This window comes from Oncorhynchus nerka, linkage group LG6, assembly GCF_034236695.1.
Source record: "Oncorhynchus nerka isolate Pitt River linkage group LG6, Oner_Uvic_2.0, whole genome shotgun sequence".
Taxonomy (NCBI): Eukaryota; Metazoa; Chordata; class Actinopteri; order Salmoniformes; family Salmonidae; genus Oncorhynchus; species Oncorhynchus nerka.
Window position 1 is genome coordinate 92,867,385 of NC_088401.1, and position 13,024 is coordinate 92,880,408.

General features: G+C 47.2%; 1 protein-coding gene across 1 annotated transcript; it reads left to right on the forward strand.

The window, feature by feature from the left end:
* The first annotated feature begins 5,373 nt into the window (after positions 1-5,373).
* On the forward strand, positions 5,374-12,590 carry rlim (ring finger protein, LIM domain interacting). The gene is given in 5 exon segments (XM_029662612.2): positions 5,374-5,498; positions 7,264-7,495; positions 8,026-8,133; positions 8,387-9,307; positions 9,310-12,590. Coding segments are annotated over 4 exon segments (2,304 nt in total). The 5' UTR covers positions 5,374-5,498; positions 7,264-7,326; the 3' UTR covers positions 10,416-12,590.
* Positions 12,591-13,024: the final 434 nt, after the last annotated feature.

Genomic DNA, 13,024 nt, shown 5'->3' on the forward strand with positions numbered 1-13,024 from the left:
TATAATAGAGACAGTAGATCTAGCTGGTCAGTCAAATTATAATAGAGACAATAGATCTAGCTGTTCTGTCATAATATAATAGAGTTAGTAGATCTATCTGGTCTGCCATAATATAATAGAGACAGTAGATCTAGCTGGTCTGTCATAATACAATAGAGACAGTAGATCTAGCTGGTCTGTTATAATATAATAGAGACAGTAGATCTACCTGGTCTGTCATATTATAATGGAGACAGTAGATCTAGCTGGTCTGTCATATTATATGTATAATAATGGGAATTGATGGGAAATTATGTAAATGTATCACTAGCCACTTTAAACAATGCTACCTTATATAATGTTACTTACCCTACATTATTCATCTCATATGCATATGTATATACTGTACTCTAGATCATCGACTGCATTCTTATGTCACTAGCCACTTTAACTATGCCACTTTGTTTACTTTGTCTACATACTCATCTCATATGTATATACTGTACTCAATACCATCTACTGTATGCTGCCCTGTACCATCACTCATTCATATATCCTTATGTACATATTCTTTATCCCCTTACACTGTGTATAAGACAGTAGTTTTGGAATTGTTAGTTAGATTACTTGTTGGTTATTACTGCATTGTCGGAACTAGAAGCACAAGCATTTCGCTACACTCGCACTAACATCTGCTAACCATGTGTATGTGACGAATAAAATTTGATTTGATTTGATGATGAGGTGTTTTAGGACTAGATGATGAGGAGTATTAGAACTATATGATGAGGTGTATTAGGACTACATGATGAGGTGTATTAGGACTACATGATGAGGTGTATTAGGACTACATGATGAGGTGTTTTAGGACTAGTAACCGGAATGATGCAAGTTTAAACCCCCGAGCTGACAAGGTACAAATCTGTCGTTCTGCTCCTGAACAGGCAGTTAACCCACTGTTCCTCGGCCGTCATTGAAAATAAGAATTTGTTCTTAAACTGACTTGCCTAGTTAAATAAAGGTAAAATAAAATAAAAAATAAAATGAAGAGCTCGTACTGTTAGGTGACCTAAACTGGGACATGCTTAACACCCCGTCCGTCCTACAATCTAAACTAGATGCCCTCAATCTCACACAAATTATCAATGAACCTACCAGGGCACCCCCATAGATATCATCCTGACCAACCTGCCCTCTAAATACACCTCTGCTGTCTTCAACCAGGATCTCAGCGAGATCATTCCCTGCGTCCGTAATGGGTCTGCGGTAAAACGACCACCCCTCATCACTGTCAAACGCTCCCTAAAACCCTTCAGCGAGCAGGTCTTTCTAATCGACCTGGCCTGGGTATCCTGGAAGGATATTGACCTCATCCTGTCAGTAGAGGATGCCTGGTTATTCTTTCAAAGTGCTCTCCTCACCATCTTAAATTAGCATGCCCCATTCAAAAAATGTAGAACCAGGAACAGATATAGCCCTTGGTTCACTCTAGACCTGTCTGCCCTGACCTGTCTGCCCTTGACCAGCACAAAAAGTAAATTTGTAAAGTCCATTGAGAATAAGAGCACCTCCTCCCAGCTGCCCACTGCACTGAGGCTAAGAAACACTGTCACCACCGATAAATCCACAATCATTTGATTTTTTTACGGCTGGCCATGCTTTCCACCTGGCTACCCCTACCCCGGTCAACAGCGCTTCACCCCCCACAGAAACTTGCCTAAACCTCCCCCATTTCTCCTTCACCCAAATCCAAATAGCTGATGTTCTGAAAGAGTTACAAAATCTGGACCCTTACAAAAAAACTTAAGTAGAAGAGTTCCGATGTCCGGCAGAGGCTGTTTGAAGGTGATGTAATTATGTCTGTGGACCAGCCGTGGTGGTACGGCGCCGTGTCGACGAAGGGACCGGGCCAGATGGCGATAGAGGTATTGCTAGCCAGGAGATGCGCCTGGCTCAGAGCTAGCTTCGGGGCTTGGTCACTCAGTGGCAGCTAGCAGGTTGGCAGGTATTATCCAGGCTAAAAAAACGTCTGGTGCCTGAGCAGAGGGTAAAGGCCGCTAGCAGTGGCTAACATTGACTAAATAGCTAGTAGCTAATTAGCTGGCCAGCTTCTGATGAAAGTTTTGGCTATAAGGTCAAAATGAAATTGCGGATCCGTGTCACGTTGAGTGATGTGGGTTACCGGAAGGTATATTTAATTTGAAAATGGAAAAAGAGATTATACAAAAAAAGACGAAAAATACAAAAAGTAAACGAGAGGAAAACAAACCACATCTGCACTGCTACGCCATCTTGAAAAAAAGCTTCATATTCGTTGCCAAACCCACTGGCTCCAGGTCATCTATAAGTCTTTGCTAGGTAATGCCCTGCCTTATCTCAGCTCATTGGTCACCATAGCAGCATCCACCCGTAGCACGCGCTCCAGCAGGTATATTTCACTGGTCACTCCCCAAGCCAAATCCTCCTTTGGTCGTCTTTCCTTCCAGTTCTCTGCTGCCAATGACTGGAACGAACTGCAAGAATTACTGAAGCTGGAGATTCCCATCTCCCTCGCTAACTTTAAGCATCAGCTGTCAGAGCAGCTCACAGATCATTGCACCTGTACACAGCCCATCTGTAAATGGCCCATCAAACTACCTCATCCCCATATTGTTATTTATTTATTTTGCTCCTTTGCACCCCAGTATCTCTACTTGCACATTCATCTTCTGCACATCTATCACTCCAGTGTTAATTTCGAAATTGTAATTACTTCGCCACTTCGGCCTATTTATTGCCTTACCTCCCTAATCTTACCTCATTTGTACACACTGTATATAGACTTTTATATTGTGTTATTGACTGTATGTTTGTTTATTCCATGTCTAACTCTGTGTTGTTGTTTGTGTTGCACTGATTTGCTTTATCTTAGCCAGGTCGCAGTTGTAAATGAGAACTTGTTCTCAATTGGCCTACCTGGTTAAATAAAGGTGAAATAAAATTGAATTAAATTAGTTGGGGTAGTAGTAGTAATTGTAGTATTTATAGTAGAAGTAATTGTAATAGTAGTAGTAGCCTAGAAGTTGTTACATTGGTAATATTGAATCTACATTATCATTACATTACCCCCTCTCACATTTTTCAACATTTTTTTTTTACAAAAGGATAGATTTGGAGTTAGATAAACTTGGATTCTTCGGTAGGTACATATTCAGGATGCTTACTCTCCACAACATGGCCTTCATCCCAGATCAAAACTCCAAATCTACAACCTAATTTTGACCAAAATTAACCGGAGAGATTACTGCTTCCAAGGTTTCCTTTTTCCAAGCTATATGGAGGGTGCTCTAGCAAACAAACAGCAGACACCTGGGGACACCATCCAACCTGGAACTGAGTGAGTAGTGTTTGGTCTAATGCTATTTTGAAAGCCAAGAAGAAAAAGAAAAGAAAGAAAAAAAGATAAACAAAGTAGATTACTGTGATATATTTTATTTTATGGGGACTGAATGCTGAGTTAAGGCTCCCAGGCTTGGACAGACCAGATACAACTTCCATCAGCACTACGGTGTGAAGGAATATGTGTCGAGGCCTTTGGGCCCAACAAGTGGCAGGAGTCTTTAAAGAGTCCTCTGACACCCCCTCCTGCTGTTCAAAGACCATCCACTGGCATTTTCTACAAGAAATCTGCCTCCAGAAATAAAAGCTTCTCCAAAGTGGGTGTGACACCTACTCCTGTTGCCTGCTGCACTGCTGCTTGGATTCCACCTGGCGATCTGTTCCCCGTCTGCCCTGGTCTGTCTCCCCCTGTCTGGTACAGGTACCTCCACCACACTCCCCCCTCTCTCCCTGGCCTGTCTCCCCCTGTCTGGTACAGGTACCTCCACCACACTCCCCCCCCTCCATTCCATTTTTGTGGGCCGGCTAAGTAGTATTGGTGTCTCTGAGGGGTCTTTGGCCTGGTTTTAACTACTTCTCTCAAAGAGTGCAGTGTATAAAGTCAGAAAATATGCTGTCTCAGCCATTGCCTGTCACCAAGGGAGTACCCCAAAGCTCGATCCTAGGCCCCAAGCTCTTCTCAATTTACATCAACAACATAGCTCAGGCAGTAGGAAACTCTCTCATCCATTTATATGCAGATGATACAGTCTTATACTCAGCTGGCCGCTCCCTGGATTTTGTGTTAAATGCTCTTCAACAAAGCTCTCTTAGTGTCCAACAAGCTTTCTATGCCTTAACATTGTTCTGACACCTCCAAAACAAAGGTCATGTGGTTTGGTAAGAAGAATGGCCCTCTCCCCACAGGTCTGATTACTACCTCTGAGGGTTTAGAGCTTGAGGTAGTTACCTCATACAAGTACTTGGGAGTATGACTAGATGGTACACTGTCCTTCTCTCAGCACATATCAAAGCTGCAGGCTAAAGTTAAATCTAGACTTGGTTTCCTCTGTCGTAATCGCTCCTCTTTCACCCCAGCTGCCAAACTAACCCTGATTCAGATGACCATCCTACCCATGCTAGATTACAGAGACATCATTTATAGATCGGCACTCAAGCGGCTAGATGTTCTTTACCAGATTTGCCACCAATGCTCCTCATACATCACTGCATTCTAAACTCCTCTGTAAAACTGGTCATCTCTGTATACCCGTCACTGGTTGATGCTTATTTATAAAACCCTCTTAGGCCTTACTCCCCCCTATCTGAGATATCTACTGCAGCCCTCATCCTCCACATACAACACCTGTTCTGCCAGTCACATTCTGTTAAAGGTCCACAAAGCACACACATTCCTGGGTCTCTCGACTTTTCAGTTCACTGCAGCTAGCGAATGGAACGAGCTGCAACCAACACTCAAACTGGACAGTTTTATCTCAATCTCTTCGTTCAAAGACTCAATCATGGACACTCTTACTGATAGTTGTGGCTGCTTTGTGTGATGTATTGTTGTCTCTAACGTATTGCCCTTTGTGCTGCTCTCTCTGCTCAATAATGTTTGTACCATGTTTTGTGCTGCTATCTGTGCTCAATAATGTTCGTACCATGTTTTGTGCTGCTGCCATATTATTGTCATGTGTTGCTACCATGCTGTGTTGTCATGTGTTGCTACCATGCTGTGTTGTCATGTGTTGCTGCCTTGCTATGTTGTTGTCTTAGGTCTCTCTTTTTGTAGTGTTGTGTGGTCTCTCTTGTTGTGATGTGATGCCGGAGGCATTTTTGCCTTTTGGTAGGCTGTCATTGTAAATAAGAATTTGTTCTTAACTGGCTTGCCTAGTTAAATAAAGGTTAAATAAAATGAAATGTAAAAATAATGTTGCATTAATCTGTTTTTGTGAATTCCACCTCTCACCACTACGTTGCGCTGCAGTCAAAGTACAGACCAAAAACAAACATCCTTCTTCCGTCTCATTCTCCCCCAGTTTCCGGAAAATCCCTGAGAAAATGGAATCCTGAGGCCGTCCCCAAATAGTTAAGCGATTTTGTTAGAATAAAACTACGAAAGTCCAAAAATAAGGAATAACGACACAAATACAAGACAGGTACTGTAAAAAGGATGACCTATTTAGATTTTGTTAACTCGTCTTGAAATATAAAGTGGCTCGTTAAATTGTGCTAACCTGTTATTAGTTAGCTAGCTTTTAGTGGTCAGCTAGTAGCGATCGGTCGCAGCGGCGTCGGAAGATGTTCGCTAGCGGACTAGATTGCTTAATCAACTAACTGACCCAAGTAATCCGTGTGGATTATAACGTTAGGTAGATAACGTCAAAAACATATATTTTGAAAGGGACCATGTTCACTAGCGAGGCAGCCAACGTTATTTCTAACCTTTACTGGCTTAGTTTCGTGTTGGTGAAAATATTTCGGTCTTCCTTATTCCTGATGTCATGTAGCTAACGGTAGTTAGCATTGTTTCGAGGTTTTCATTTATTTACTTACGAACTAAACTACCCCGTTTGCGCCAGCTACAAACGTCAAGTTTTTGTTCTATAGCGGGTGGCATAATCATCATTTTTGGTGTAAGTGGATGTTTGTATTTACACAAAATACACCACCTGAGCTAACTAATGTTAGCTTACTAATTCCACAAATGAATGCAAATGTAAAAGTTTGTCGTTAGCCTGCTAGCCAACGTTAGCAGGTCTGCTAGCTAGCCAAATGTTTATCTTGCGTTAACTAGCTATTTAGTCTTGCCAACTTGAAATGTTTGCTATGGTCACAACTTAAAATCATAACAACATACTAACGATATAATTATTTTATCTAGCTTTGGCTTTTAAATGGTAAATGTTGGGATTTAACTAGCTAACGGAGTTGTTTGTCCATCTTTTTAGATGCCATTTTCTGCTAAGCTAGTTAGCATGCGAATTGTTAGCTCGCCAGATGATTCCATTTTGTTTTTCTCGACTTTAGTCTGACTGGCTAGCTGATGATTTGTAATCAAAACAAGGGACTCTGTTTTAAATTAGACTTAAAGGATGTGACATGTTGTTGCATCGGAGTAAAGGATGATCACCGAGCCATCAATCTTTTTCCTTGATGTCTGAAATGTCCTCATTACGTTAACAGCAGTTTACTGAACGATAGCTAACATGGTAGCTAATAAGGTAATCGGTCTAATTCTATTTGTTGATGAATGTAATTTAGGGGTGACTAGCTCTGGTTGCCTTGTATAACAATAACATCAAAAATATTCTGTGGCCTTCCCCACCACTACCCAGCCAGTGTGTTAGCTCTGCTGACAGTCTCCTGTCTGTGGCCTTCCCCACCACTACCCAGCCAGTGTGTTAGCTCTGCTGACAGTCTCCTGTCTGTGGCCTTCCCCACCACTACCCAGCCAGTGTGTTAGCTCTGCTGACAGTCTCCTGTCTGTGGCCTTCCCCACCACTACCCAGCCAGTGTGTTAGCTCTGCTGACAGTCTCCTGTCTGTGGCCTTCCCCACCACTACCCAGCCAGTGTGTTAGCTCTGCTGACAGTCTCCTGTCTGTGGCCTTCCCCACCACTACCCAGCCAGTGTGTTAGCTCTGCTGACAGTCTCCTGTCTGTGGCCATCCCCTTGCTGTGTCAGTGTGTTGAAGATGCAGCTGGGCGTTTCTATTGTCGACCCGGTACAGCGAGAAGAGGATGGCGATGGCACACTTCTCTGAGCCTGCTTCCTCTCGAGGGTTCTTCCTTCTAGGGATGTTTTCCCGGCTCTTGTGCTCTTGCTTTTGCCTTAATTGTGCTTTGGTGTCTAGGCCGGGCTACTGTAAAAGCACTTTTTTGACAATTGCTAATGTTAAAATATATTTGATTATCCCTAGCAGCTGGATCGTGGGGACTCAAAGACAGACAGCGTTTATCTCCAGCTTCTCTCCCTTCGACACCCGATGGAGGGCTCCGACAGTTCCGAGCCGGGCGCCAGTGACCAACCAGAGGCCCAGCGCAGGCGGCAACGGGACCGGCTAGACCGGGAGGAAGCCTTCTACCAGTTTGTCAACAACCTGAGTGAGGCAGACTACCGGCTGATGAGAGACAACAACCTGCTGGGTACCCCAGGTAACTGACTCTCCTTTAATACACCTGTAGTAACACCTGTTATAAACCTGTAACACGCCTCATTAGACAACAGCCTCATTAGACAACAACCTTAACAGAGCAGTGTAGAGATGGATTTTCAATCTCGTAGAAAAGTTAGACGTCTTCACGTTCTGTTTCATGTAGTCCTTATTTTTCTATTGCAGACTGTGGGTTGAATGACATTTTCAGTCAGGTTTTTAGATTGGCCATCTAAGGTCGTTGTCTCAGGTTGAGTTTTTCTTATGATGTGCTGGAAAACCAAAGCCTGCGGACAACTGAAGATACCACATCAGGCCAGTGGAGTGGGAGGTGGGCAGTATTTCCCCTGGAGAGCAGTGAGAGGACAGGGCCTGTCCTGGTAAGTCTGGTGGTTCTCAGTACTGTCCTGTTGCTGTGTAACCAGGAGACAAACTACAGCTTTATGGGCAAATACTAGTGTATTTCCAGTAGTAAATGAAGGCAGTTAGAGCCCGTGTCGGTGTACTGAGTTGTAGTTTCATCCCTCCTAGGTGAGATCACAGCAGAGGAGTTGTTGAGTCGGCTGCAGCAGATTAAGGATGGACCAGAGCAGCAGCAGCCTAGCATCAACACCAGTGAGACTGGAGAAGCTACAGGAGGTAAGGCTCCTCTGTACTTTTCATTGTCTTTCATGCAGAAATTCAAAGTTGGCTGCTTTTAAAAATGTTTTCTTTAATGGTGAAATGTTGAATGTTGGCACGTTCTCTCTGTTCCATTTAGAATGTTGACGCATTCTCTCTGTTCCATTTAGAATGTTGACGCATTCTCTCTGTTCCATTTAGAATGTTGACGCGTTCTCTCGGTTCTATTAGAACCGTCTCTAGAATGTTGATATGTTCTGTCTTCTATTAGAACCGACAGAACCGGCGGAAGGTCCAGAGGACCCGTCTAATGGCGACACCCTCTTGGATTGGCTGAACACCGTCAGGCGGACAGGCAACACCACCCGCAGTGGTCACCGAGGCAACCAGTCATGGCGGGCAGTGAGCCGGACCAACCCAAACAGCGGAGACTTCCGGTTCAGTCTGGAGATCAACGTTAACCGTAACCTGGCCGAGCAGCAGGCCCGCGCCGATGTGGAGACGGGCGAGGGGGAGGCTCAGGAGGAAGGCCCAGCAGAAGCACCTGGCGATGGGGTGGAGGCAGTGGTCGGAGTGGAGGTCCAGGCAGGGACTGAGGCAGGGACTGAGGCAGGGACTGAGGCAGGGACTGAGGCAGGGACTGAGGCAGGGACTGAGGCAGGGACTGAGGCAGGGACTGAGGCAGGGACTGAGGCAGGGACTGGGGCAGGGACTGGGGCAGGGACTGGGGCAGGGACTGGGGCAGGGACTGGGGCAGGGACTGGGGCAGGGACTGGGGCAGGGACTGGGGCGCCCATGGAGACAGGAGAGGTGCTGGAGGAACCAGTTGTGGAGGAGATGGCTGTCATAGTGGAACCAGAAGCGGAGATGGAGCCAGAGGCTGAAGTAGAAGCAGAGATGGTCCCAGAGTTAGTAGTAGAGGTAGTCCCACAGCCGCCCAGCCCTGTCACCGCCACCCCTCCGGTCTCCAGACCAGCCAGTCCCCTGGTGCAGGCCACCCCGGCCCCAGCCCCCCCCAGCCCGCCCCCTGAGGAGCCTCCCCGACGGGGCCAGAGACGAGCCCGCAGCCGTAGCCCTGAGCAGCGCCGGACCAGGGCTCGCACCACACGGAGCCGTTCCCCTCTCACCCTGGACCGACTGGACGGCCTCCCCCGCCACGTGCCCAACGCCGCCCCTTCACACAGCCCCCACCCTGCCCCCAGTCCCCCGCAGAGGGAAGCTCACGGACTCGACAGCATGTTCTGTCCCGGCAAAGCACTGCAGAGTACGATGTCCAGTCAGCCGGAACAGGGTCTGACACAGGGTCTGGGAACGCCCCAGAGCCCGGTACCACCCCACCCCAGGAGGGAGAGGCCGCGGGCGGGGAGGGAGCAGCAGGACGACGTCCCCCCACCATCATGCTGGACCTGCAGGTGCGTCGTGTTCGTCCAGGTGAGTACCGCCAGAGGGACAGCATTGCTAACAGAACCCGCTCACGCTCCCAGAACTCCAACAACACCTTCCTGTACGAGAGTGAGAGGGGGGGGTTCCGCAGGACCTTCTCCCGGTCCGAGCGTGCTGGTGTGAGGACGTACGTCAGCACCATCAGGATCCCCATCAGGAGGATCAGTGATGCAGGGTTGGGAGAGGCCACCTCCATGGCTCTGCAGACCATGATACGACAGATCATGACCGGCTTCGGAGAGCTCAGCTACTTCATGGACTCGGACTCTGACTCCTCGGACTCAAACCGTGGCGGTGGTAACCCCACTGGCGCTGCCGACCTGGCAGAGGCGCTCAACACTCCCGACGGGGGAGTAGCCGGCATGGCGGAGGGGGCGGAGCCTCCTGTCTCAGTGGGTGGGCCTAGTGTGGGAGGAGCCGGGGAGGCAAGGACAGAGGAGGGGGAAGAGGGGGTTGGTGTAGGTCTGGCCCCAGGGATAGGTTTAGGGGTGGGGGGCACCCCCAGGGAGGGGCGAGCTCGGCCCCGTGCCCCCATCAGTCTGGAGGAACCAGGGTCGCTACCCTTCCTCCGCCTTGCTCACTTCTTCCTCCTGAATGATGAGGATGAGGAACAGCCCAGAGGACTCACCAAGGAGCAGATCGACAACCTCTCCACCAGGAACTTTGGGGAGAGTGATGCTCTGAAGACCTGCAGTGTGTGTATCACAGAGTATGCTGAGGGGAACAAGTTGAGGAAGTTGCCCTGTTCTCATGAGTACCATGTTCACTGTATCGACCGCTGGCTGTCTGAGAACTCCACCTGTCCTATCTGCCGCAGGGCTGTGTTGGTGTCTGCTAACCGGGAGAGTGTGGTCTAGCCTGGAGAGCTGGAGGTCAGCGGTGCTCCAGGCAGACAGTATATAACACCGTGTCAGTTCTGCAGGCCTTTCTCCTAGTCAGACCATTTACATTGTTCATGTTTTCATTCTTAAGACATCACTGACTTTTATCCAACTGACATGCTGGTGTTTGGAGAGATGGAGACAGACGAGACGGAGACAGAAAGGAAGGGGGTGTCTTCATAGTGTAGTAAGAGACATGAGAGATGCCACTGTCCCATTGGCCAACATACCCCACTCTCCCTTACCTACTCTGAGAGGACCAACAGACTCCACTCTCCCTTACCTACTCTGAGAGGACCAATAGACCCCACTCTCCCTTACCTACTCTGAGAGGACCAACAGACCCCACTCTCCCTTACCTACTCTGAGAGGACCAACAGACCCCACTCTCCCTTACCTTCTCTGAGAGGACCAACAGACCCCACTCTCCCTTACCTACTCTGGGAGGACCAACAGACCCCACTCTCCCTTACCTACTCTGGGAGGACCAACAGACCCCACTCTCCCTTACATACTCTGGGAGGACCAACAGACCCCACTCTCCCTTACCTACTCTGGGAGGACCAACAGACCCCACTCTCCCTTACCTACTCTGGGAGGACCAACAGACCCCACTCTCCCCTACCTGTCTTACCCCAAAAGGGACTCCACTGTCCCCACCTGACCCTGCTCTCCACCTAAAAGACTGCATTTATCAATACTTCCCCACCTGACCCTGCTCTCCACCTAAAAGACTGCATTTATCAATACTTCCCCACCTGACCCTGCTCTCCACCTAAAAGACTGCATTTATCAATACTCTGGAACGGCTCACAGACTGTCAGTGTGTCAAAGCTTTGCTGAATTAGTTTTTAAGTTAAAACTGTAGAATGTTGTACAGGCGTTAATGGGGAGAACAAGATGTGGCGGACTTGGATTCCGTTGGGAATTCTATCAGTTTATTTGGACTCGTGTTGCATCATATTCATGACATCTGAATCAATAGTACTGATTATTGATTATGAAATGTGTTGAGCCGTCGTTGAGATGGGATGTAGGTATCTGTTAACTGATGCTAGTATGTAGTCTAACTCTAGCCCATCACATGAAGCATTGATCTGTTTCTATTTCTGCCCTCTGACAGTGTTTCATCATGACATCTCAAGAGTAGTGATCTAGCATCAGTCCATCACTGTTAGTCTAGGATCAGTGGCGGTCTAGGATCAGTGGCGGTCTAGGATCAGTGGCGGTCTAGGATCAGTGGCGGTCTAGGATCAGTGGCGGTCTAGGATCAGTGGCGGTCTAGGATCAGCGGCGGTCTAGGATCAGCGGCGGTCTAGGATCAGCGGCGGTCTAGGATCAGCGGCGGTCTAGGATCAGCGGCGGTCTAGGATCAGTCCATATAATCTTATTCATTAAACCTAAGTAGCCCAACTGATCGTAGATCATCACTCCTATTCTGGGACACTATGTGGATACGGGTCCTGAAGGATAACGACAACCTCCTAGTGATCCTGACCTTGTAATGTCACCATGACAACCTGTTGATTCTGCTACAGTATGACCAGGAAGTGAACAGAGGGCTGCGTTATGGCTCTGTCTCAAATACCACCCTATCTCTATATAGTGCACTACCCATAGGACTCTGGTCAGAAGTACTGCTCTATATAGGGAATAGTGACATTTGGGAATCACATTTATTATGAGTTCCAAGTGTTGGTTAGACCCCGGCCAGGCTGCTGCCTCTGTCCTGTGTTTTGGCCTAGAACTTCAACTACCAAGAGACATCTTCATATCTGGAACACCAGTGCAATAAATATAGAGTGGGAAAACTGAGACAGAAAATAGGGAAAACAAAACGTAATATTCTCAACTTGTATATTATTATTTCTAAAATATTGTAGACTGAATATTCCCAGTTAAAATGAAGACTTTGTTCCCTTTTAAAAATGTGTTAATCTTTTTATTTTCTAGAGCTGGGTTCTTTGTGTACATTCTGATAGCGCTCTCTCTTGTCGAGCGGTGGGCCTGTAGGATGCTGTATGTTGGCTGTTCACGCAGAGGGAGGGAGTGTTCCATGCCACGATGACATCACATTCTATAGGTTCCATGTGTTCTCACGGTTGCCGTCATTACCTCCTCCCTGTACAAATAAAGTTTTGGGTGGTTGAAGCTCTGTTATTGTTGATAATGACCCGTTGTAAATGAACTGTATTGTGTCTTTCTGACAGTGCTTCCCCTACTAACCTGGCTGTCTTCATCAAGGCCTCCTACTGCACTGTGTTGCATTGCTCCCAAACGGCTCCCTATATGCACTATAAAGGGAATATGCAGCCAGACCGGTCCTGTAGTGTAATATCCCCATGTTCATCAAAGGCACCCCTTTTTAACATGAAATATATTCTGCCATCTCTACTTGTTGTTTGGCCTTAGAGGATATATTTTATAATTGATGATCCATGTAGAAGATGTGGTTGTTTCAGTTCACAGGGGGTGATGTTGAGAGGGCCACGTTGTTTCAACTAACCTCGTCTTGAACCAGGCTTCTCCAAGGGAGGTGTGACCACTTGATTTCGGAGGTATAGCAAATCAGTAAGCTGTTTCCT